Here is a 24,971-nt window from a genome sequence, read left to right as displayed (position 1 = left end):
TGTGGGAGGGGGGGCGATTTGGAGAGGGGATGAGGCGAAAGGCAAGTGTAGAGTTGAGAGAACGAGGGGTGAGCCTTATCCCTCCCAAGGCAACTGTGCCTAGAGGCAGCACCTCTGGGGCACCCCTTCTTGCTCAGCCCCAGCCGGGACCTGAGACTCATGGTCCTTGGCTCCTTGATCCCCAGGTGGTCCTGCCGACGTGGCTGTCCTCTACAAAGTTCTCCTCACTCGTCGAGAGAATCTCTGACCCCAAGGACTTGAAAAAACTTCTCAGGACCCGGAATAACGTGCTGGTGCTTTACTCCAAATCTGGTGAGTGCCCCTCCTGGCCTTGGGGCCATCGTCAGGGATGCGGCGGGATGGAAAGGAAGGAACGGGGACAGAAGTGGGAGGCAGAGACCCTGGGACTAAAAACCTCTCAGGGAAGGTCCGTCAGAAGATGCAGGGGTGTCAGTTCTGCTGCTTTTGGATCCCTAAGAGGGCGTTTCAGTTCCCTTTTACCAGTGTTTCTTAGGAAAAGCCTTCTGGAGTCCCTTAGTACCTCAGGAGGGAGAGGACGTGTGTGTGAAGGAGGACAGAGGACAGTGACCACCCGGCATGGACGCTCTGGCTCTCTGGACAGCACAGCCAGGCCTGCCAGGGCGTGCTTCGCCAGAGCTGTTGATTAATCGACTGGGCCAACCTGTCGCCAGCTGAATTGGTCCCAGGCTTGGGGGAACGCACCCAGGCTGGCAGCCCTGGCCCTGCCTGGCCCCAGTCTGTCCCGCTCAGGGGTCAGAACAAGAGACTGAGTTTGGAGTGGGCTCCACGCTCAGGACAGGGTGGCTTCAGCGGGGGTAGGACTAGTGGTTTGCCTCTTCTGACCTTGAAGCTGGCGAGGGCATCACGGATGGAGAGAGGTTTGCTCAGCTCTTGGCCGCGACTTTGAATGTCTGACTGCTGATGCTGTTCCAGCAGAGTTAAGTGTTTTCGCTGCTCCCAAGGATGCCAAGTGTTCTGTGCCCCGAAGGAGCAGCAGCCAGTGGCAGGGCTGGTTCCGGGCGCAGCTCTCCCTGGCAGCTCATCCTCGACTCCCATTGGCGTGGGGGACTGATGGATGTTTTGGATGTGTGTCCCTCCTGAAGCCTGCATCCTCCAAGCACCCGGGCACGTGCTTGCCCTTCCCAGGGCCTGGCACACACTCCCTGGGGTTGTTGTTGGGAGCCCAGCGTGGGACTAGCATTCCTTTCCTGTCGAGAATAGGGGGAAACTGAGGCAGGGGGAAAGCAGAGTTGCTCCTGAGGCCTGGGGTCTAGGGCCCTGGACCAGCGTGGCTCAGCCCCCTTGGCTGCTTCCAGAGCTGGGGGGTCGTCAGTGCCCTCCAGGGACTCGCTCAGGTCCTTCCCTGGGTGGGTCCTCTCACATAAGCTCATCTTCTTAGAAGGACTCTGACAGGAACTTGTGTGACACACTCTCATTTGCTGCTTTGCTGTGAGGTTGCGGGTAATGTCCAGTTGAGGGAGGAATTAGAGTTCAGGGAGAACAGCTGCCTGGTCTGAGGTCTACCAGCCAGTGGGCGGTAGAGCTGGTCCCGCTGCTGCCTCCGCCTCGCTTCCTCTGCTGGAGGGCGCGGAGAGATGTTCTGAGTCTGCAGCGACAGGAGGCTCGCCACCAGGAAAGGATTCGGAAAGGAGAGAGTGGGAAGTCGAGATGTCCAGACCAGGGCTTGCAGGGGCCGGAGGCAGGGCTGGGAGCACTCTTGTTTTCTCTCGGTCCGTCGCCCAGCCTCTGTCTCTGCCTCTTGGTAGTGGAACTCTCAGTGCTGCCCGTGTGCCTGGCTCCTCCCTGCTTTGGACCGCTGGTCGCGGGCCGGGTGATTTTTGCCTCCTTGCCTCTTGCCCAGCCCTGCTCCTGAGACTTGGGGACCTCCCGGGGCTTTGGGAGCAGCGCCGGGAACTGGCTTCTCTCCCCCCGCCACCCCTTCCAGCCAGTGCCTCCCCTTCCACGGCTGAAAGGCAGGGTTGGGAGGGCCTTCACATGGCTCTACATTCCCTCCCCTGCCTCCCAGAGCCCAGCTGGAAGGGTGGGGGGTGGCCTTTCCCACCTGGGCCGCGTCCCCTCCTCCTGTGGGCCTGGGGGGTTCCTGGGAGGACCTCCTGCAGGTGGCTCCGTGCACAGCTCTTGCGGGATGCTTTCCGTTCGCTGCGTGAAAGGCTCAGCGTGCTTTGTGTTCACAAACAGCTTCCGTTAGCCACACTAGAAGAGGAGATCTGAGGAGGTAGCTAGTTCGCATATCATTTCTGCTTGGCTGTGGAGTGTGTCCTGTGGTTTCTGCTGGGGGAAGGCGGCAGGCAGCCTGCGCTCTCCTTAGTGTCTGCGTGGAGGCCCTTGCCAGGGAGCTCACAGGGGTGACGGGGCAAGGTGACAGCCTGGCCGCAGCCACCCAGCAGTGGACCGCTGCAGGCTGGCAGCGTGGAAATCCCGGCCACAGAGGCTCCGTTTCTAAGCACCCGCCCTCCTAGTTTCCAGGGGCTTTGCCCAAAGCCTCTTCCTTTCTCATGTTCATCCGCCCGGCCCCGGGGCGTAGTCCACGGTCCTGCGGTTGTCCCCCAAGGTACTGCCAGTGCTGGGAAAGAGGGCCGTGAAAGTGACTTGTGTACATTTAGTATCAGTCCATCAGAGACTAGTGTCACACGTAAACCTCATTAAATCACCACGTTGTACCGAGTCCCTAGGTGAGTGTGTGACGCACAAGTGAAGGAAGGGTCTGGTCCCTCCCTTGTCAGCTCCCAGGTTGGGCACCAGGGCAGACCAGTGTGGAATCAGCAGACTCGGTCCCCGCTTAGTCATAGAATTGTAATTGTTCGGTTATAGAATTTTCAAAATGTGTCCCAGAATAGTAATGAGTCAGAGAGTCTACTGGAAGTTGAGGATCCGGCCGAGAGATTCTGGGAAGAGTGAGGCGTGAGGTGTGGCTTGAAGGCGGGTTAGGGTTAGGGTTCTGCGTCTGTGAGGATGGCGGGAGCTGGGCTGTTCTTAGAGAACCGTTGCCGCAGGGACAACGTTCTAACTGGTGCTCAGGACCTCACCTCTAGGACTGGTCTCCGTCCTTCCCTGCCCCTGAGGGAAGATGGCAGGGGAGGCCATGGTGCACTTGGGTACAGATGTTTACTTTTTTGTTTTTTCACAGAGGCTGCAGCTGAAAGTCATCTCAGGTTATTGTCTACTGTGGCCCAGGCAGTGAAAGGACAAGGCACCATCTGCTGGGTGGACTGTGGGTATGTCCTGGGGATGTGGGGTATGGTAGCTGGAGGGCCGGGCGTGGGCTCTGGTGGGTGGGGTGGGAATTGTTCCTGACTGATACTCTGGGAGAGGGGATGTGATGGAGCGATGGCTGCAGAAGGACCACCACCCCCCCCCACCCCCACCCCCCCCTGCCCCGGCCCAGCAATGCTGCAGGACGCTGTGGGCTGGAGGAGGGGCAGGTGTGGCTCCCGCTCCTGTCTTTCCGGCCCCGCCCCTCTTCTTCCCTCCTCCGTAGTGCTTTTACTTTTTACTCTGTTGTCCTGTGTCACTTGATTTTGCCTCCTCAGTGGGTGGCAGAGGGGGCCTTGGTGCCCAAAGAGGCAAGATGATTTCCAGGGCCACTCGGGGGGCTTGCTTATTGGGTGGGGGGGGTCTGTAGCCCGGGCCCTTAATAGAGGACTCCAGTGCCCACGGTACAAAAGCGGTGGAGCCAGCTGACGACCTGTCTGTTGCCTTGGCTCCAAGGTGGCTCCATTAGATGTGTCAGTCCTGGACAGGTGGCTCAGTCCTTCCGGCTCTCTCCTCTGGCCTGCGTCCCTGCCCCCACGCGTCCTGATGATGATGCTGTGAGCTACTTCTCCTCCTGCCTCGCCTGCCCCTCCCGGAGACTTCCTTGTCGGTGTTGCGGTGGCAGAAGCAAGCGCCGGCCCGTGGGAGGGAGAGCTGCTTCTGAGTGTGGCGAAGGGGGCTCTTGCTCGAATTCCTCTGATGCTTTTGAGTTTGGGAGTTTTGAGTCCACGGTGTGCTCAGCTTCCCTTTCCTTTCAGTCATTAGGAGTAATTGCCACATCTCCCTGTGTTCAGTGCTTTTGCTGCTGGGATTTCTATACACACACCTTTTGTCACATAATTAGCTCCCAGTTGGGCGTAGATTGGCAAAAACAGAGCAAAGACACATAGACAGTGAAACATACGGAAAAGGTCGGGAAGAATAGGTTTATTCTTTGCACGTTTGTTGAGCACTGGCTGCACGCAAGGCACTGCGCTGCACTTGGTGGATGCCAGCATTTACATGTCCTTTTGACAAGGACAGGAGGTGTTTCCAGAGCCGCTGAGTGCAGCCACTCCTCACCTGGACTTGGAGTTTATCGGGAGTGTGGGCTTGGGAAGAGGAGAGGAGAGGAGCATAGGCGGTATTTCAGTCTTGTTAGTACGGGGACGAGGTGGGCTCTTCTGGGAAGAGAGGCAGTTCTTTTCCTGCATGGCCCATAAAGATCTCTGTAACCTTTACTGTCTCTGTCTTTGCCCAAGTCACAAGCCCTGCCGCTACCCTGTGGGGTTCAGTGAGCTTTTATGGGCTGCACTCCAGTGCAACCTTCTTCCGCTTTATTCTGAGTTCTAAGTGGCTATTTTGCAAACGAACTTCTGGGACACAACAGTTTTATAAGCTGATAGCCTCAAGCTGGTCCTGCCCATCGTTGGAGAGAATTGAAGGAGATTCATATTTTGACAAAGCACTGAATGAGACCGGGAGAAGTCTTAGCCAGTCGGTGTTTGCTGTAGGGTGTGTGAGAGTGTGTGTGTGTGTGTGTGTGTGTGTGTGTGTGCGCGCGCATGTACACACACACGTGCCTGTCTGGCCTCACGCCTCCCAGTTGATTCAAACACCAGCGAAATGGAACAGACGGCTCACTAGACAGTTGGCAAGATTGTAGCTGTTGGTTACTTCTAGTTCATAGTTGGGCTGGAAGTGTTCTTATCTTCCAGGTGTGTCTCTGTCTCCCATATTTTACCAGGCGTGATCTGTGTGACTGGCAAAGTACTAAAGCCTATTAGAGGAGACAGGGTGCTTTGGAATCTCCATGCCCAAAGATGACATCAGTCCTGCCAAGCTGACAGAGCCTCATCACAGGGAGTTCTCATCAGGCTTGTAGGTGGCAGAAGTGGGCAGAAGAGCTTCGTTTAGCTGCGCCATCCATCTGGGTCCATTCAGCAGACATTCCCGAGCACTTACTCTCTGCTTTGAGGGACACACATGGCTAACAGTGTCCTCGAGGAGCGCAGTGTACAAGGAGGAGAGGAAGCAGACACCTAGCCAGGTGATTAGTCACTTCGTTCTGCCTGGAAAGGCTGAGGAAGACTTCACAGAGGAGGTCGAATTCAAATTTGGGGCAAAGACCTCAGAATAGCAGGTCTTTAAAGTGCCCTGGCTTTCCCTGCAGGCAGCTCCCTGTGGTGTGGGCCCCTCGGGTCATCTGGCCCTGGACAGGCAGGACTTTACGGGGCCAGGGTTAGTGTGTGAACACAGACCAAGAATAGAATTCAGGACTCATTTGGAGACATGCTGTCTGGAATCAATGAAAGTGCAAATGGGAGAAATAATCCTGTGACTTTTGATGTTCTAAAATGAAAATCTGGGGGGGCCCCTTAGAGCTTAAAAGAGGTAACCTTAAGACAAAAGGATTGACTGTTCGCATAATTGCTACTCAAGTTATGCCTCTAAGAGGAAGTATAAACTGCGATATTAAATAGCTTTTAAAAGTTTAGATGGGTAGGTGGAATATGGGGCTATAATGGATGATGTTGGCAGCAGGAATACCTGGGTTCGAGTTTGAAGTCAGAGGCAGGATACAGCTAAATCTTCCCAGAACGGCCAAAGGGATAGAACTCGGAGCTCTGGTCCGTGCAGGCCACCCTGGGTGGCAGTTCACGGATCACCGTTACACAAAGAGATCCCCAAGGACACGAGCTGGTTCTGCCCGTCTGCTCAGCCACTCCTGCTCTGAGACTTCTGAATGTGCCCCGTTAATTAAGGGAACCCACCGTGTGCACTCCGGACCCTGTGATGACAGCCCTCAGCTGTTGTCCTAAACGCACTCAGTCTGTGTTTATGAGTCTGAATGAGACGCCCTGGGATGGGCAGAAGCGCTCCGGTGGGTGCTCTCTGCGGGAGAGTGAGCAGGGGAACAGCAGGTGGGCAGCCAGAGCACAGCTGCCCTCGAGTAGGCCCTGCTGTGTGTGGTTCCCCACCTCTGCTTCCTGCCCTGCCAGTGAAGGGTCGGAGGTGGGAATGGGGATGCCAGGGCTTGGGGTGGGTGATGGCCCCTCTGCTTTCCCCCCTTAAAAGGCAGGTGAGGGGGACAGAGGGCATCCTAGGGGGAGAGAAGACAGTGCTCCGGGGTGAGGCTGTAGAGGTGTGTGCAGTAAACACAGGCCCCGGTTGAGGGGTCAGCTCCACTACTTACTAGCCCCATGACCCTGGACAGGTCGGTTACCCTGAGTCTGTTTCCTCATCTGTGAAATGGAACAATAATACATATTGTGCCTTCTTACCGGGTCTGTGTTGAAGATCTTTGTAGAATAGAATTTAATGTGAGATCCCATTCTACTCTTGTTGTCTTTCATCTGGGCCAGACTGTCAGGACATTCCAAGAAGCTGGAGGGAGGGAAATGCTGTGTTTGTCTTCAGGAGCTTTTCCTTGGGTGAGGACCCCTTGGTCATTGTGAGGATGGTCCTGAAGAAGCTTTTGGGTGTGAGAGTCAGCCCAGTGGACAGGGTGTTTTGCTTTGGCCCTTAAGAGCTATGCAGTGCTGTGGAACTTGCAGGACTGCAGGTCAGGAGGCCTGGCTCTGAGTCCAGGCTCTGACAGCAAATAGATGTGGGACCTTTGGCAAGTCACTGCCCCTCTCTGGGCTTCAGTTTGCTCTTGTGTGAAATATGGAGTTGAATCTTCCAAGTTGCTCCCATCCCTGCATAGCCTGGTTCAGAGCATTCCAGAAGCTGCCAGGCTCATACGTGTGTACACATATGTGCTCGTGTGTATGCATGTGTATACAGACCCATGTATTCATGGAAATGTGTGGGAGGCTGTGTCTTCCAGTCTTCGTGTCTCTCCCCGCCCTGGGTGTCTGCCTCGTACGTCTCTCCGGTCCCTCCCTCCCAGCATCTCTCCTCTCTCCCGCTTTGTTCCCTCTCCCCTGATAGTTTCTGTTGCTCCTTCCCTGCTCGGGTCCCTGCCTCCCCCATTCTTTTGGTCTTTTTCCTCCTCTCTTCTGTGTGTGGATATTTCTTCTCTTTTTCTTGCTTTTCTGGTGCTTTCCTCCCTGCTCCTGCCTGCGTGCCGGCTGGTACACGTACCCCTCTCCGCTGGGCCCCGGGCCCCCGTAACCTGTGGCTCTGAAGTGTCCGTAGGGTTTCTGGCTTCTGTCCAGGGATTTGTCAGCTCTCCCTTCCCCTCACTCCACCTCCTGGCTCACATCTCAGCAGCCACGCTCGGCTTGGCTGGTGGTAGTTGTCCAGCTCTTAAGTGGGTTGAGTATGAGGGAGTTGGTATTCCCCACGTGCCCTGCAGCCTGGCATTGGGGCTCAGCCTTGGCACGGAGGGCTGCTTTCTGGACGGCGGAGCCGGAGCCAGCAGGCGGGAGCCATGCCCGGGGTGCTAATTCCTGGGGCTGGTTCTCACGGGGCTGAGGCTGCCCGATGGGGCGCCTGCTGCCTTCTTTTCCTGAGGGTTTAAGGTCATTACCTTACCACCTGCTCTCATTCTCCCATCTGCTTTCTTTCCCCTGGAGCAGTGCTGGCTTCCCAGATCCAAGACGTGGGGCCTGCCAGGGCAGGCATAACATATTTTGAAGCCCATGTTTTCTTCCAAAAATGATTTGAACTTAGCATTTGCTCCTTTACATGTGAGCGTGTTGAAATTACCATGGGATAAAGCAGGCTTCCAGAAGAGATGCCGTGTTTTGTGTCGTGGCTTCAGACACCTTGTGGCACACTGCTGTGCCCTCGTGGGGGTGACGTGTCCCCCCTAGGACTGCTGGGCCGCGGAGGCAGGTGGAGGATGAGAAGGCACGCTCTTTCTCGTATTCCCATCACTCTCATGAACTCTGCTACATGATTCGTGTGCCTTCGTGAGGTTGGCACCAAGGAGGACAGCCAGACTCCTGTTGTGGGAGTCCCTTCGTCATCAGGGCTAGCGACCAGCCACCCAGGTCTGGGCAAGTTGAAGGCCCAGCTGTTCTAGGCTGTTCTGTCTCCTGCCTTTGCCCTCCGGCTACCTCCTTCCACATTGTCCTCTGCATGGGGCACCTTGCAGGCATGCTGACGGTGTTGTTTTGCTCACTCGCTCCTTATCTTGCATTTTTTTCACGTCTCTGAAGTGGGGGCACGTCCCACCTCTCCTCTGCTACCCACCCTCTGGGGTCACAGGTCCATCCACTCAGAATCCCGTGTTAGACCCGAGCAGATGGAAGAAAGGGATTTACCCCTTCTTTGCTGGGGAAAGGAAGGCTGAGTTGGCCAAGGCACACAGTGTCCAAGACAGGCTGGGGGCCTTGCCTCTGGTCCTCAGTGTAGTCCGCTTTCTACCCGCTGCCGGAGGCGACCCAGTCTCCACCCTCTGTCCTGGCTTCTGGCTCCCGGTCCATCCGTCAGGATACAGGCAGCCTGCCTTGATGCTTCAGTAATACTTGACCCTGTAGGGGAATAGAGAGCTCCATCCAGCTCATGGACAACTCCCGCATTCTGCAGCTCGGGAAGCCAAGGGCCCTGCCAGAGGCCACAGGCTGGCTAGCGGCAGAGCCAGATCTAGAAGCCATCAGTCACTCCAACTGACAGTGACTCCGGGGAGGGTTTGATACTTAGGCTGCGACTTCTCAAAGTCGAGTACCTCCCCTTCCCGAGCCTCCAGCACCTTATTTCTTCTCTTTCTTCCTACTCTTACCCCCCACCTTTCATCCCTGGGTCTGACTCCCAGGAGTGTGAGTTGCCAGTCTCTTGAATGATCGCCACTGCACGTGTCCATCTAGTAAACACAGCACCACGTACCTGCAGCCACTCTGCCCTGCTGGCCAGCAACCCACATCAAAGTCAGACGAAAACGCCCATGTGTATGTGTCTATCTGGGTCAGGGGTGGGGAGGGAAGTGTGAAAAGGCCTCGGTGACCTTTCACATTCTCTGTAGAGGAGAGCCCAGGGAGGTGGGGGAGGAGGGGATGTAGCAGGTCATGGGTGAGTAAATGGGCAGAGGGTGTTGAGGCTCCAGCCTCCCCAGCAGAAAAGGCTGGTTCCTGCAGGACAGTTGGGGGTGGCAGATGAGGACCTCTGCATGGCCAGTCCACTCTCTGTGGTTGTCCCCTCCCTCTCCATCCCCGGCAGAACAGCTCATTTTCCTGCTCACTGCCTTTGTCTTTTCCCCCCAGAGCCTCAGTCACTGGCTAGAGAAGGGCGGCAGCACAATTAATTGTGCATAATCTATCAACCCAGATCCTTTTAAGTCCCTGAACTTGGGTAATTTCTCCCCTTCCTGAACTCTTATGACTTTTATTGTCCTGTGCAATTAGTGCGCACACACACGCGTGCGCACACACACACACACACTCTGAGAGACAGAATCGTAGGAGGGAGGGGAGCCAATCTGAGAGCGCACTGTCAGGAATTTTCACCTGGCAGGATTCCTGGAGCTCAGTAGGCAGAGCCCAGAGAGCCAGCAGTGAGTGCCTCATCCCAGCGCAACAGCCGGCATCATTCACTCGCTCACTCAGGCTATTTATAGAGCGCCTGCTATGTGCCAGCAGCTGTTGGAACCCTGGGGAACCAGCTATGAACAAAATAAAGCCCTCAGCTTGGTGGCGCAAACCTTTCTGATGGGGGCTGACAGTGGACATGCTGGTCAGGTGTGGAGACAGCGGGGAAGGGCATGTGACAGTGCTGGATGAGGGGGGCTGAGGCTCTGGGGTCTGTGCCAGAGATTCTCGGAGAGGACGGGAGGCTGGCTCCCCACCTACCCGTCTGAGAATGTGTGCGTGTGCGTGTGCGTGTGCGTGTGTAGGGGGCAGGGAAGAGGAGAGAATCATCGGGGAGTGTCCTATAACTTAAGGAGGGGAGAGGGTTGCACAGAGTCTGCCACAAGGAATCGTGTGGCAGTGACAGAGCTGTGGTCACTGGACAGCTGTGGGGGCCATAGGCTGCGGGCTGGGCTGGATGTGCTCTCGGGGAACCTCCGTGCCCCTCCAGCTTTACCCAGTGTCTTTGGAAGGTTGCTCCTAAGCCTGGCCTGGGCTCACCGGGAGAGTGACACTTTTCCATGGAGTGGGTTCCCACACAGCCGGCAGGGATTGGGGTTGCAATGATGGGCCCCATCGCTTCTCTCTCTCTCTGCTTTGTAAAGTCATAGGCAGAGGCTGCCAGCCAGGCTCAACGGAGGAGAGAGCTGACATGGGGCTGCCTTGCAGTCTGGGTGCCCCCGCTGGATGCCAGCATGGGGCGAGGGGGGCCGTGGGCACCTGGACCTCGTTCCTGCTGCAGCCACTATTTGATGTCACATTTGGGTGGACGGTGGGTGGTCACAGAAACAGGTGCACGCAACAGAACAAAGCCGGACAGGGAAAGTGCCAAGGGAACAGTTACAAACATCTAAGTCGAGCCCTCCTGTCTCCCCTGGGGCAGGGAAACGGTGCCTCAGACGCAGTTGTCACACACAGACCCTCTGCCTGTCAGTGTGGCTTCTCCACAGAGCGCCCTCAGGACAAGGCAGACCGAACTGTAATCGCCACCGTCAGTGGAGGTGAGCCCAGCAACCCCACAGGGCTCTAGGGTAAGAGTTCAGCCACTGGCTGCGCGGGCTGCCCTTATAGGGCCTCCTGATGCACGCTCTCAGCCCTTCTGGGTCCCCTCCGCAGCCCAGCTTATCCCTTCTCTCTGGACTCCCTATCTCAGAAGGCCCTTGCCAGCCTGAGGGAGAGGCCACAGCCTTTCCTTTCTAAGTGCTTCGTGTGTTTCTTTAGTCCCCTGTTTGCTGGGGGTGCCGATGGGGGGTGCTGGAAGCTGCAGCGGCTGCAGTGATGGCCACCACAGGTAGGGCTACGCAGGGAGGGAAGGCTCTGGGCCTGGGCTGGGCTGGGGGGCCCCTGGGAGTGCCTGACACTCTCCCTCTCCGACCCACACACCTGTCCCGCAAGACATGCTTCTTGAACTGCAAATGGCACATTTACACTTAAAATGAGGTCCCATAATTTTGCTTGTCCGTCGATGAGTGTGGCTTTTAGAATTGAGCTGAATGGTGTAATGAGTCCATCTGCTCTGGGGCTGGTGCTCAGCTGTGTGACGCTGGTGGCCGTCGAAGGTGCTGAGGTAGGTAAAACAGGTGGGAGCCGACAGGACTTCCCTCAGGTGGCTGTCATCCCTGGCAGAGCAAGGTTTCTCATGCGGTGTAGATGCCGGGGACCAGTGGGTGTGGGTGTGGGCGGAGGTGCCCTCGCTGAGTCCATTGAGATGCGGGGAAGGGTCCTGCAGTGAGGAGCACGGCCCTGCGGGCACGGTAGCTGGCTGCCCCTGGCTGGCTGTCGGGCAGACCTGGCTGAATGTGGTGAGGTGGTGGGGAGGCCGTGAGAACAGGTGAGGTTTCTGGGGGCGCCGGCGTAGGGCACACGGGAAGCCGAACCTCGTGGTGGGGGCAGAGATGTCGGGGAGAGGAGGAAGAGCAGAGCAGGGCAGGGGCAGGTGTCAGAATCACCTGGGAGGCTCCTTAAAACACAGTCGCTCGAGGACCCGCCGGGAGTTTGGACTGAGCAGGTGTGGGATGGGGCTGAGAATTTGCACTTCTGACAGGTTCCTGGGTGGTGGTGATGCTGCTGGTCTAGGGGCCACATCTTGAGATCCCTGGTCTAACGGAAAGGGAGCCAAGATCAGAGGAGGTCGTGCATGAGCACTCGGTGAATGGCGCCCGGCAGACTCTTCGTATGAGAAGAGTTGCAGGAGTGTGATATTGCAGACGCTAGCACTTCACCAAACCTTTCCCCTTTGTCATTTCGGCTTTTGTCAATACCTGGTCAGATTTCATAACTCCTTCAACATCGCAGAACATTTCCCTCCTACTCTGGTTTGATGGTATATAGCAGGTGGCATGTGGCACACATCAGAGGTGTAAAAACAAATACTTGCTGGGGCTGCAGGTAGAGCTTCTGAAGTCGTGATCTGCGGGAGGGTCAGGGAATCAGTATGCTTAAAAACTTCCCCAGGTGATTCTAATGAGCAGCCAGGACTGGGAACCACTGTCCTGAGCTTATTTTCCTTCTTAGAATGGACCATCTGCCTTCTAAGCTTCTGGGGCACTTCCTTTGTCTGGATCCATCACGTTGCCCCTTACAGGTAGTGATGTGTCCTCCCCACCTGCTTGCCCCTGTCTTTCCAAATCAGTCCAGATCCTGTTGGTTTCTCTACTTCCTCCTGTTCCCTGAGAGCCCATGCGTAGTGAGGGCCTCACTTGCTACTGAGAGTTCCAAGCTACCTGCCTTACTCTTGGGCCACCAGCAAATTTTACTCCGTTAGCACCTTCGTGAGGGCTTCAGATAACAAGTGTCTTTTTCCTGACATTTGTGTCTTTCAGTGACGCAGAGAGTAGAAAATTGTGCAAGAAGATGAAAGTTGACCTAAGCGCAAAGGACAAAAAGGTCGAATTATTCCATTACCAGTAAGTACGTGTGGGCATTTCCAATTTCCAAGTAAATGCTGAAAGCTTTCATTGGTATTCTCAGCAAACCGCGATTTTTAGTGAGATTAATTTTATTTCAGAGTGGTTCTTTTTCTGTGTTTACAATTATTTCTTAAAAAAAAAAAAACTTGACCTGTGTTCAGTAACTGAATCTTATTAAGATGCTGCGGGAAACCAAAGGTAAGTAAGTGTCTTCACAACCATTCCTAAAGTTAACACGTTTTTCTCCTCATTTGACAGGGATGGTGCGTTTCATACTGAATATAACCGAGCTGTGACATTTAAGGTAAATTTCCCTCCCTCATTCTCAGCAGAGGAGGAAGGGCAGAGTGTACAAATGCCCTTCCAAATGACCTGAGGGATTCTCATCTCTAGAACATAGATCAGCAGAATACCTGGAAAACTTTGTAACTGTTAAACGAGGGGGGATAACCGACCTTGTAGACAGTTTGTGACTCTATCAGCAGTTGTCCAGTGATACGTATGACGTCATGCCCTCCCCTGCAAAGGCCTGAGTCTCCCTTCGCTGTGGCTTCAGAGCCCTCCCTCACCTCTGCAGTGGTGTCCACAGGGGCCACCCACAGGCTGGAGGGGGCCAGCTGTGCCCAGGTGAGCACAGTGTTGTAGAACCCGGGCAAAGCAGCACCTCTGGGGCTGATGCAGCTCATTGCAGATGAGATGCCCATGTCAGTGAGATCGTTTCCTGCTACAAATGCAGTTCAGAAGGAGATGGAAACGCATCAGTGAAAATAAATATGGAGATCCTCTGACCTGCAGGTGCTGTCCTGTTAATCACAAAGCAGCTCCCCCAGCCCTGAGTCCTTGCACTGCCCTTGGATTCTCCTCCTTCAACATGTGCATTCCCTTCCTCAAGTCAGTCTTCTTTTGCCTCTGGTCCAGGCAGCATCCCCCTGCCCTGGCTGGGGCCATGTGTTTCTTCTGTTCCAGCATATGCTGAACCCACCCTCTCTGACTCTCCTGCTTCTCAGACTGTGTTAGACCCTGGGCTCCTCTCTCATTGTCTCTCTCTTTCCATCTGTTTCCTTCCATTCTTTTCTGTCTGTCCATCTGTCTGTGCAGCTGTGCCCCTCTACCTCTGCCTCTCTCCCCCCACCCCCTGGTCAGTTCTTGTTTATCCACTAACACTTGTTCTTTTTTAAGTTGCTGCAGCTTTTACCGTACACAGGCTCAGCCTGATTACTCATCATCTTAACACCCACTTAGCCACTTAGAGAAAATTCTCCCAACTAGAGTTACTTAACCCCTCTTATTCTGTGTTAAGACGTCAGCTGAAGTCCTTGGAGGGAACACGTGCTCCGCAGGAATCAGACTTCGCTGGGTGGGGTGGGGGAGGTGCTGATGGAGAGAGGGGCGGGGGCTTTCCGTTTTGTGTTTGGAGGTTGTGTTCAGTTTATATTTAGCTGGCCCTCTGAGGAGTCTGTCCTGGGCTTGTGGAGCAGAGAGCAGCAGCTGCTCAGAACTGCAGTAGCAGGAGAGGAGCCCGGGTGGTCTGGACTTGCCTGGGTGAGGGAGGCCAAGTCCTGGCCTCCCTCCTGGTCTGCCTCCTTACAAAGACCAGGTGTGTGGGACCCGCTTGCTCCCGTCCTTCCTGTGATTTCAGCATCAAGAAGCTGGAGAAGTGGGCTGAGCATTGTACGGGGTCAGGGCCTTGGGCAGAGAGAGGGCATCCTTGGTCCCAGGGTCCCCAAAGTGCGTGGGGCCATCGAGGACTGGAGTAGAGCCCCTGGGGTTCTGCAGGGTGGGGGGCGATGGTGGAGCTCCCCGTGACTGCCCGATGGCTCCCGCTTCTTACAGGGAGCAGCCACGAGCAGAGCCCTCCTTGGTCACGGATCCGTTTTCCTTTCAGGGTTTCTCCAGCCTCTAACTCCGGAAAGATGCAGGAGGCCCCCAGCAGGGTGGGTGCACAGGCTCAGGCTCATGGTCTGGCTGTTGTTGCTGTCACCCTGTACGGTCCTGCGGGGGCCGGGTCACAGGGACTAGGCCAGGGTCCCTAGAGTCCAGAGGCCAGATAAGTGAGAGTGTAAAGAGCGGGGAACTCAAAGAGGGGGCCTTCCTGTATAAGCGGCCTTTTGCTTGTCGGCCGACTGTCCAGCAAAATCCTTACTGTATATGAGTGGTGAGGACCAGAGGTGCCTGGAAGGCGAAATTCGGGGGGCCCTCGGGTGACCTTCTCCCAAGGCCTGTGGCCGTGGGTGTGGTTTCCCAGCCATGCAGACCAAGGTGCAGGGTGTTGGGCAATCTTCCTGGGATTCAGAGCACCCAGAATAGGACAGCTGACGGCAGTGTCCCAGGTGCCCCTCCCTGCAGACCTTTCTACCCAAGGTCTTGTTGGTGAGACTGATTTGGAGACTAAGAACCTGTGGATGGAATTATTCAACTTCAATTAAAGAAGAATCACCTGAAAAGCAAAAGATTGGTAGTATGAATGTTTCAATTATTACATTAAAAGAAGTGATTTTTTTTCCTTTTTCCATCCACATTCGTCTTTTTTCCTTGATGCTGAGGCAGCGGTGGGGGTGGTAGCCCTTTAACTTAGCTCGTGCTGGGATGGGACAGGAGCCTCCCAGAGCAGTAGGTCCTACCTATTTTGGGTTCCCAATCCCACTGAGAATCTCCTGAAAGCCGTGGACCTTCTCCCTAGAAACAGTGCGCATGCACACATTGAAGGAAGTGTTTTCCTGTGAGTCTGGGGCTTCACAGACTCCTAAAGTCCACCGTGTACCCCAAATTGAGAGCACCGGCACTGGATCTTCTGGAACAGCAGGCGGGTGGGCACTTATAAGCGTCTTTCTCACATGGCTCGTGGCTGTGAGTATGGGTTTCAGGACAGCCCTGCTGCTTCCACTTTGGCTTTGTATTGTCACGGTGAAGCTCTCACTAGGGACTGAGAGAAGGCGATCTGCCTTTGCCTGGTGGAAATGGCCCACTTTTCTTGCCAGCAGGCATTTCACAGCTCTGTTTGGACAGACAGAGAGCGTTACCTGAATGAAATTCTGCGAAGTCCTGGCTGTCTCCCACTCTCCCATAGTGCTCTTTCCAAATAGGAGTTTCCAGAAATAACAAGCCTCCCAGGTCCCCTATGTGTGACCGGTGGGTGGGCTGCATGCACAGGCTCATTACGGGGGTGTTTCCTTTCTCACTGCAGACCTCCCTCCCTTCTCCACCCCAGCACACCCAGTTCCTCATCTGCTCCCTGGAGCTTGGTCAGAGTGGGCAGAAATAACAGAATCTTGCATCAACCTGGGGGACACTGAGGGGTCATCTGCTGACATGGATGGCCAGCAACTCCCTTCCAGGGTTGGAGGGATGGAGCCTCGGCTGGTTTCTGTTACCCGTTTCTGGCTCTCACAGGCTTTGAGCAGCATTTCCCACATGACTGTCTGAGAGGGAAGGGAATGCAGCTTCTGTCCTGGATCAGTGAACTGTGGCAAGTGGGGAGGGGAGCAGAGGGATGTGCCCCCTGTTCCCGGCTGCATGTGTGTCCTGCCCGAGGGGAGCAGAGATTTGCATTTGCTCACTTGTCCACATGACAAAGGCTAAGTAAGCCCTTTATCCTGAAGGTCTTGGTCCGTCTAGAAGGGGGTCCTTAAGGAGAGAAATCCAGCACCCAGGGGGCCACAGCGATGAGCACCCTGCCCTGGGGGCTTCCCACCTGAGCCTCACAGGATGATCAGGATTTAACACACTCCCAAACCAGTTTAGATCATGAAATACCAAGCCGGTTACAAGCAGCTGTGATCACTTGCTTATGCGATTGACAGTTTTAGTGGCTGCCTGATGTGTAAGTATCTTACTTTGCACAGGATTGAAGACCTCTATTCAAATTGATCAGGGAGACTTTCTGGAGGAGGTGAGATTTATTAGAAGCACGTGCCTCTGTTTTGAATCAGCCAACTAATTGTCTCAGATTTCCTCTCTTGTCCGTGAAGAAGCATCGTAGGTGTCAGTGGACCAGAGTTAGGTGTCATGTGGCTGAAAAATCCTGGTGGGGTGCATTTTTAGGGCCCTTAGTAAGCTGTCAGTGGGTGATAGTGTGGCACTCGCCCATAGGGCACAGTGCATCCCGTTCCAGGCACTTGGGTCTCCAGGTAGGGAACAGGGCAGGTTCCCGATTCCCCCACCTCCCTCTTTTCCTGGCTAAAACGAGTTTTCCCTTCTCTCTTTTCGTCAGTCCGTAGTGGCATTTCTGAAGGATCCAAAAGGGCCCCCACTGTGGGAAGAAGATCCTGGAGCCAAAGATGTTGTCCACATTGATAATGAAAAGGTAATTTTTCCGTATCAGTTCTGATGGGCTCTGGAAGCTTCCCCCCTTACCAGGGTCTCCCAGGAGAGATGCCCAAGGAACTGAGAAGTGGGAGTATTTGGGGGCCTCCAAGGGAGCTGGGCCAGGGCCCTAACATTTGGTTCCCCTTCCCCGCTCTGACGGAACGAACAGGAGGTTACAGGCTGACTGCCTGAGCCCTTCCCCTGTCCTTTGCTGCCTTATATAATGTATTTTAGCGTGTTTAGATTTTCCTTATAGGGATATTGTTTAAATGTTTTCTCCTCATTAGGTTATTCAGTTGTTGGAACTGCCTTTGTGTTTTTCGGGTTTTATTTTAAAGTGGGTTTTGGTTTTTTGTTTTAAGAATAATCTGTGAGGTTTGGGTTGGATTGCCAGAGCCTTGGGTCAGGTCTTCACAATTCTGGGTCACTGTGTTAACTTTGAACAAGTTATTTACTTCAGTTTCTGGATTTGGCTGGTGTGGGGGGCTGGGGTCAGAAGGGTGGTTCTGATGTACGGTCTCCATACAGCCCTGACCCTCCTCCTCTCAAAGCCTGCCCCGCCTGACCTGCACGTGCCTCTTTATCCGTGTGTACCTGTGTTTGTGTCACGCACACACGTGTGCCTTACTTGCTTGGCTGTGCCTTTACATTAGGATGGGCAGGAACTTCTTTGTCGCATTTCAGATGGCCTGTGAGACAAGCAGTGCTTTTTCGTAGATGGAAGGAGAATGTTCGTTTTTCTCTTGATAACATAAAATGTGCCTTTTATCTTTCTCTGCCTCCCCTTTTCATTTGAAATTATTGACTCTTGATGCTTGTTAGCTCAGAAGAAAATGATGCCATTTATACTTTCTGCAGGAGAGATCATGTGTGATCATCGTGGGCTAACCAAGTGGGCCTTTCAGCTGAGGGGTGATTCGATTTAGGGGGTGGGCATCAACGTTTCTGGGGTAGAAAGTGCCAGTGTCCTCAGCTTGAAGATGAAGCCTTTTCAATAGGCATGTTGGGGGAAAGGAGGAGGGGCAGGTGTCAGGAGGTGGCGGCACCTGTGCCTGTCGCCAAGAAAAGACAAACAGCCTGAACTGATGGTTTCTCCCGGGTAGATTTTGTGGTAATACGTGCTTTCAGCCTCTCTGGAAAGTGGTTGCCTGCCGCCTCGCTCCCCCAAAATGTTCATGTCCTGAAACTCCTGAAATTGCTCTTCTGTAACTAGAAATATTAAGCAGAAATATTTTTTCTACACCTGTAGGCAATCCTCTTGTTATACTGTGTGCTGCTGCTTTTCTGCTAATAGAAACCCCGTAAAATAACAAGTTCCAAATTCACGTTTGAATTGCCAATTTCTGTTTGTAAGCTTAGAGTTCCACACTTAATCTGAAGATAATTAAGCATCTATGAATGTAATGTGATATTGTTACTGTTCAGGGTGTGAAACCAAATTGCTACAGGCTCAGAAAAACCTTTTCTTCTCAGATCTTGTACCGGTTTTAGCTCCAGGGATTCCAGAAGATCATTTTCAAAGCATCCTCCACCCCTAGTCAGGGTCAAAGATCTTCGTTACTAATTCTGTCTTAAAATGAGTGCCTTAACCCGCTAGTTATGAAAATAAGAGTAAACATTTTCAGAATTTGTTATGCAGTGTTATAAATTCCCACAAAATATTTGTAATCTTTTTTATCTAACTGAAAAATTATAAGTACTATATGTTTATTGTTGAAAATTTAGAAAATTCAGCTTAAGCATAGAAGAAAAGAAAAGAAATCATCCCATCCCTCCCCACTGAGAGATACCCACTGCCAGTATTTTCTGTAGCCTTCCAGGCTTTCTGCTTAATGCACACATAAATACTGTTACTGACAAAAGTGTCATCACATTGTACATGCTGTTTTGTAACTTGCTTTTCACCCTTACTTAATGTAACATGCACATCTTATTGTGACATTAAATATTCCTCTTCATCATTTTTAATAATGCAGTCGTATTCCATTGTGCGGGATGTACCATCATCTATTTACCTAATGCCTTGTTGCCGCCAGAAAGCTGCATTTTGAAATTTCCTCTTATTTCCCTTATTATTCAAGAGAGAAAAACCTCTAATTTTCTTCCATGGAAACTGGTTAGAGGAGCTTATTTGAATCAAAATATGCTCTGTCATGGTGCTACTCCGCAGTCCTTGACAGATTTGCTTTTTCCCAAACATCATTGACTCTGGTTGGGAGAAAAGTCTCCTGCCCTGCTTTACACTGAAGTATCTCCTTTAGCACTGTTGTGACCACTTGTCTTTTTACATTTATTATATTCATTTAACAAATGATTATATTATTGTCTGATAACGAGCCAGGCGCTGTTCTAAGGGTACAAACACAAATGATCCATTTAGCTCGTAGCCTCCTGGGAATGGGGGTGCATCTCGTCCTTACGCTCCTGTGAGCACCATGGTCTCCTCGGGCCCTGGATGGTGGCTGTAGGGCTGGGCTGGGGAAGATTCATAGCGGTGGGTTAACCCCGTGTTATGTGATGAGCAGATCTGCACCTGGCCAAGTTGGGCCTCCGTGAATACAACAAGCACCACCACAACAGAGCCACTTCATAGATCGCATGAGAAGAGACAGCCTCATGGGACCCAGTTAGCTCCTTGCCGTATTCATTGTTCAGTGGGAGCTGAAAGTAACGCTGGTAACCTGGTACCGACTACTTCATCCCACCAGGTGGCCTTTGGAAAGCCATCTGTCCCCTCGGGCGCTCAGTTTCCCCATCTGTAACATGTGAGGTGGCTAGAATAGATGGTCTCTGAGGGTCTTTCAGCCCCTGACATGCCAGGACTCTGCACTGCACCCCCAGCCCCCAAGTCAGACCATGGGATTTCCAAACCCCCGCCGCACTCCTCCCGCCACTGTGGTTCCCCCGGGAATGTCGTCTCCATTCCTGCGTTGTCTGTAACCTGCAGTGTTCTCTGTGCCTCAGGACTTCCGACGGCTCCTGAAGAAGGAAGAGAAGCCGATCTTGATGATGTTTTATGCTTCCTGTGAGTGACTTTCTCCTTTGGGTTCAAGTCAGACATTCAGACTCTGGGTGGGGCCGCTGGGGGCGCAAGGGGGACTGGGAACTAGCCCCGGGCCTCCACTTAGAACGCCCAGTCACGGCGCTCACACCGTCTCCGCCTGCACCTCTTTTCCTTTGTCTTTTCGTCTGGCTCCGCCTCTCCTGCAGTCCACATCCGTTTTTCTTTTGCTGGCTTCCGCATCCTTCTAGCCTCTTCCCCCAGCAGCAGCATGGGCCTCTGCTCCAGGTCCCTCCGCCTTCCCCGCCCTCTGCCTCCCGCGGGCCTGTGGCCCTTTGCTGGCAGCCGTGTGCCCGGTGGAGCTGCACCTCGGCCCTGGCTCGCTCTCCTTGGCGGCGGCGGCTGCTGACCGCCCGGAGCCTGGCCGGCCTCGGGGCGGCTGCATGTCCAGCTCTGGTTCCCGCAGAGCCACCTGGGAGGGCCGAGGGATCAGGACCAGGGAGAAGGGGGCCCACTCTTGGGGCTCAGTCTCTATATGAGGAGGCAAGAGGTCGTGGGAACAGCAGTAGGATCATTGAGATGACGACCAGGAGACGTGGGTTCTGATTCCAGCTGTGCCACCCAGCAGGCTGGGTGACCTTGGTCAAGTCCTTCACTACTCTGTGCCTCAGTTCCCATTTCTGTAAGGGAAGGAAGGGGTTGGATCAGTGCAGGGGCTTTCAAACTTTTTGACTGTATTTGTAGTAGTAAACATATTTTACATGGCAGCCCAGTATATAAGTAAGCTGAAAAGTTTCACTAAACTAAACCATACTTACCCTTACTACTTGCCATCCACTCCACCAGATATAGAGCACGTTGATATTTTCTTTTTCATTGTTTTATTTAAACATTAATTGGTTTTTCCTACTACTTCGTAACCCTCTAGTAAACGGTCAGTGAATCATGGCCTGTGGGCCGGCTGGTCAGTGAATCATGGCCTGTGGGCCGGCTGCCTTTTTTGTAAATTAATTTTTGTCGGAACACAGCCACCTCTGTTCGTTTGCATGTTGTCTGTGGCTGCTTTCAAGCTACAACTGTGGAGTAGAGTAGTTGACAGTATGTCCTCAAAGCCACAGATATTCCCCCATCTGGGCCACCTCTGAAGTCTAACTGGTCCCCCCCACAGACTGAAAAACCTCGGATTAGAGCCTGTGTGTGGCCTTAGAGCTCCATCTCTGTGAGCTACATGCGCCTTCAGGAAGCCAAAGGACTAAAGGCCGGAGCGAGGTGGGGGTTGTATGTGATGGGAGGTGGGTGTGCCCAGCCATGTCTGTGGCTCGAGTGGGTACCACAGGCTGTGGCACAGGGTTCTGTTTCCTCTTAAAAGCCTGCCTCCAATCCCCCTTCCTGAGAAGTTCTCCCAGCACAGGTTCCTCCCATCTCCACCCTGCTGACCATGCCTCCCCAGGCTGGATGCCCTTCTGTGGGTTCTGCCTGACTTGGGCCTGTGGCTTGTTCACTATGACAACAGCCTCTCCCCAGCCCATGTTGATTGCTGGGTGCCCCCCACCCAGCCTCCCCCCACCCCTCCCTGCCCCAGGGGTGTGCCTGCCTATGGAAAGAGGCCCTGGAGTCCCACTTCCTATTAGAGCCGGCGCTGCCCAGGCGGTCTGCTCTTTAACCCCGGGTCAGTCTCTCTATTAATATTCACTTGTTGGTTTCACCCCTCTTTGTTTCTCCTTGGAGGGATCTTACCACCTGCCCAGCTGTGAATTGCTTCAGGAATGATCCTGCCTGCGTAGTCCCTTGAGGACGGGCCTCCCTTCGTGTATCTTAGAACTCTTCAGGTCTCAACACATTGGTTAAATGAGACTAAAACAGTGATGTCAGTATACAGTACGTGTCACAAGGCAGGGTCATGGTATAACCGTGCAGGTTTCAGCGTAACGACAGTAGGTAATCTCGGGGAGAGGTTCACTAGCAATGTGCACCGAAGTGTGTCTGCCAGTCCCCCTGCCTCACCCCGACTCTCCAGGCTGTCAGGAAGGGCGACCGTCCTCCTCATCACAGCAGGCAGAGCTGCCAGCAGGCTTATTATCTTTGTAGAATAGGAAGCTGAGGGAGAAGAAGCTAGGATCCTGGTAGATGTCATAGAACAATGAATAGTGGAGAGGGAGGGAGAAAACACGGGGCTGTTAAGTTTACACTTGTGTGGGATCAGATTGGTTGGCCTCCTGGGTCCCAGGTATCCCCAGATTGTGTTGTTGCTGTTGTTTTTAATGAAACGAGCTTGTGCTTTTATTATACTAGTCCAACCAAGCAGTCATGGCCTCATAATTCAGCTTATTCCTGGGAAACACCAATTCCCTAACTGGGAAGTCCTTTAGGATTCTTTGATCCTAACGGATCAAAGATTGGGATGAAGGAGCCTAAAGGCAGTGGAAGCCTTCAGTTGTGACAAATCTGGGTCCCAAGGACCTACTGATTATTCAGTGAATGTTCGTTGACTGAATTAATGAGAAAATAAAAGGGCTGGTGCTCTAAGTTTTGGGGTTTGAGAGTGATAATTAGTCTTCTCTCTTCCCCTTCCTCCCGAATGAATCAGTTGAAAGATAAACTGAAATAGGGATCACAGTACGAGCTCTATTTTTGGTAAAGCTCAAGTGGCAACTGGCTTGGCCCAGAGCTTCCTGTTACTCTTCCATCTCTTCTTCCCCTCAATAACTTCTTCACCCGGTACTCCACCCATGGGGACAGCTGGCTGACTGACACTTGTTTAGGAGTCACGGGGGATACTGTCGTTGCAGGCTGTAGACCGGCAGAGCTGGGGGAGAGAGGCCACACCTGTGAGGATAGGCAGTAAACTCCTGAGTGTGACCCAGTGGGTGTCCAACTTCCCCCATCTCATCAAGTCACTGACTAAAGGGGGGGGGTGAAGGGCTTGATGTGTGCCCCCTTCATCCTCTCTCCTGGGGAGTGGAGTGACATCCCCATTCCCGGTGGAAGTGTCACCCCACCGTGGATGGGGAGGCAGGTTCTCAGGCCTTGTGCTGGTAGAGGCCCCCCTGCTGGTGCCTAGTTCTGCCCGCCCTCCCAGGTGTTGGCTCTGCCCTCAGCCTGCAGGGCAGGTGTTGTCTCCACCTTACAGATGGGGAGGCTGAGGCTCAGACCGCTTACGTTGCTAGGCCGGGGTCACACAGGCAGCAGTGGTCAAGGGGTGATGCACACCTGGGTCTCATTCTCCCCAGAGCTGAGCTCCCTCCTCTGCTGCTGCCGTGCGGCATCCCATCCCTACCATGTGGCATCCACCTGGTGGAGCTTGGGCACCCCAGGGAGTTGGCATTGCTGTCTCTGTTTCCATTTTTCTCTCCGAATCCCCACAGAGGGAACAAGGCCCCCTGACAAGTGTCATATTCCTCCCTTCCAGTGCCTGTGGGGACCATGCTGTGGTGGCAGCTGCTGGGGAGAGGTGCTTCTTGTCTTCTGAGGGCAGATGCTATGGGATTGCGCTGCAGGCTGACCTCACAGCAGCTCCTGTGTCTCCTTGAGTCTGAGCCTGAACTAACAGCATGTACTTAAGCCCAGGCGTAATGTGCTGATGTGTGTGTGCGTGTCCATCTGTTTGCCAGGCAGGAACGTCAAGGAGGGGGCTGTGGGCATTTTGAGAGTTCTATGTCAAAATATCCTGCAATGCATCTTGTCTAGTAGACTTGGTGCTGGGGAGGTTCAGGTGGTCTCCGGGGAGTTTTGACCTGCTCACTGTTCTCCAGTGTCTGTATCTGGCCCAGTGGCTGAGAGCAGCTCTCTACCTGCGTTACTCTGCCCACAGCCTGCCAAGGCATTAGCTAAATGTGGGTTAGAGCTTGTTAGTCTGCTGCTGCGTGGCCCTGTCCCCACTGTGCCGTGTCGAGATGACATCCAGACTGACGTGGGTTCCAGGCAGCTTTGGTGTCTGTGGCCTTCAGAAGCATGTCAGAGCCTGTTTTGCAGCAGAGCGGCTGTCAGAAAGAGTAACAGCCTTGTGTGTCAGAATTCCTCCTGTCTGAGGAAACTGGGGCTCGTGTCCTGCGGTGTCAGTGCCCATGTGTGGCTTGTTCTGGTTGAAGGGAAGGGGTGGGTTTAAATCAGAGTCTCTCTGAAGTAGGAGTGGGTGTTTGAGGCCTGGCTGTCTTGGCCCTGAGCCCCCCAAATTTGGAGGTTTCACCACCCAGGAGAGGAGTGTGACCGTGGTGGGCCAGAGAGGGTTGAGTCAAAGACATCACAGAGTTCCCCAGTGTCAGTGCTGGAAGGGGCCTGAGGCCATCTGGTCCAACACCCCTCATTTGCCGGAAGGGGCAGCAGCCCAAAGAGGTGACCTGTCGGGGCCCTCCAGCAGGTCGAAGGAAGATGAGAACTTGAGTGTCTGATTCTGGCCAGCGCTCGGCTGCCTCTAGCCATGGTGTGATTCACTGTTAATGAAGGAAAAGAGGCAGAAAATCCTCAAAGCCATTGTATGTATGGTTGCACATTTTTCCTCCTAATAGCATTTGATTCAGGTTCATCTGCAGCCCCTGGCTGGGCAGCGAGGGGAGGCTTTTAGTTGCGCACAAAGTGGGTGCTTTCCTGGCACCTGCTCCGGCTCCCTGAATTCCTGTTGAATTCATCCTCAGCTCTAAATTATTCAGTGCTTTGCCCTCCCCCAGCTGCGTCACGTTTGCTTGTCAGTCCCGCGTTTATTGAGTGACTGCTGGGCTGGGGTTTGTCAGCTCTTGGGGGTCTGGGGCCTCTGCCTCTGTCCCCATGTGCTCCCAGAGCCTGGGGCAGTCCTGGCTTCTGGAGGTGGGATAAATGCTTGTTGGTGGAGGTTGGCCTGAGGGGAGAGAGGGCGGAGCATGGGGCCAGTTGTAACCGTTTGGTTTTTCTCCTGCCGGTGACTAGGGTGCAGCGTGTGCAAGAGGATAATGCCGCATTTCCAGAAGGCTGCGACCCAGCTGCGGGGCCTGTTCG

The 24,971-nt window shown here is 53.8% G+C and overlaps 1 protein-coding gene across 2 annotated transcripts in view; it reads left to right on the top strand.

Annotated features, from left to right (window-relative positions):
- PDIA5 (protein disulfide isomerase family A member 5) overlaps positions 1-24,971 on the top strand; it is a 92,447-nt gene that overhangs the window by 21,541 nt on the left and 45,935 nt on the right. Inside the window, exons 2-8 of one of the 2 annotated variants that reach the window (XM_033855759.2) lie at positions 186-312; positions 3,170-3,257; positions 12,611-12,694; positions 12,956-13,001; positions 16,908-17,000; positions 19,967-20,027; positions 24,903-24,970. In XM_033855759.2, the coding sequence (XP_033711650.1) occupies positions 186-312; positions 3,170-3,257; positions 12,611-12,694; positions 12,956-13,001; positions 16,908-17,000; positions 19,967-20,027; positions 24,903-24,970 (567 nt within the window). Of the gene's footprint in view, positions 1-185; positions 313-3,169; positions 3,258-12,610; positions 12,695-12,955; positions 13,002-16,907; positions 17,001-19,966; positions 20,028-24,902; position 24,971 lie in introns of those variants that run through there. The other variant, XM_073804167.1, reaches the window with a different exon arrangement.

This window comes from Tursiops truncatus, chromosome 4 (genome assembly GCF_011762595.2).
Source record: "Tursiops truncatus isolate mTurTru1 chromosome 4, mTurTru1.mat.Y, whole genome shotgun sequence".
In the NCBI taxonomy this organism is placed as follows: domain Eukaryota; kingdom Metazoa; phylum Chordata; class Mammalia; order Artiodactyla; family Delphinidae; genus Tursiops; species Tursiops truncatus.
Note: the sequence above shows the minus strand (reverse complement) of the source record. Positions and strands in the feature narration are given on the sequence as shown.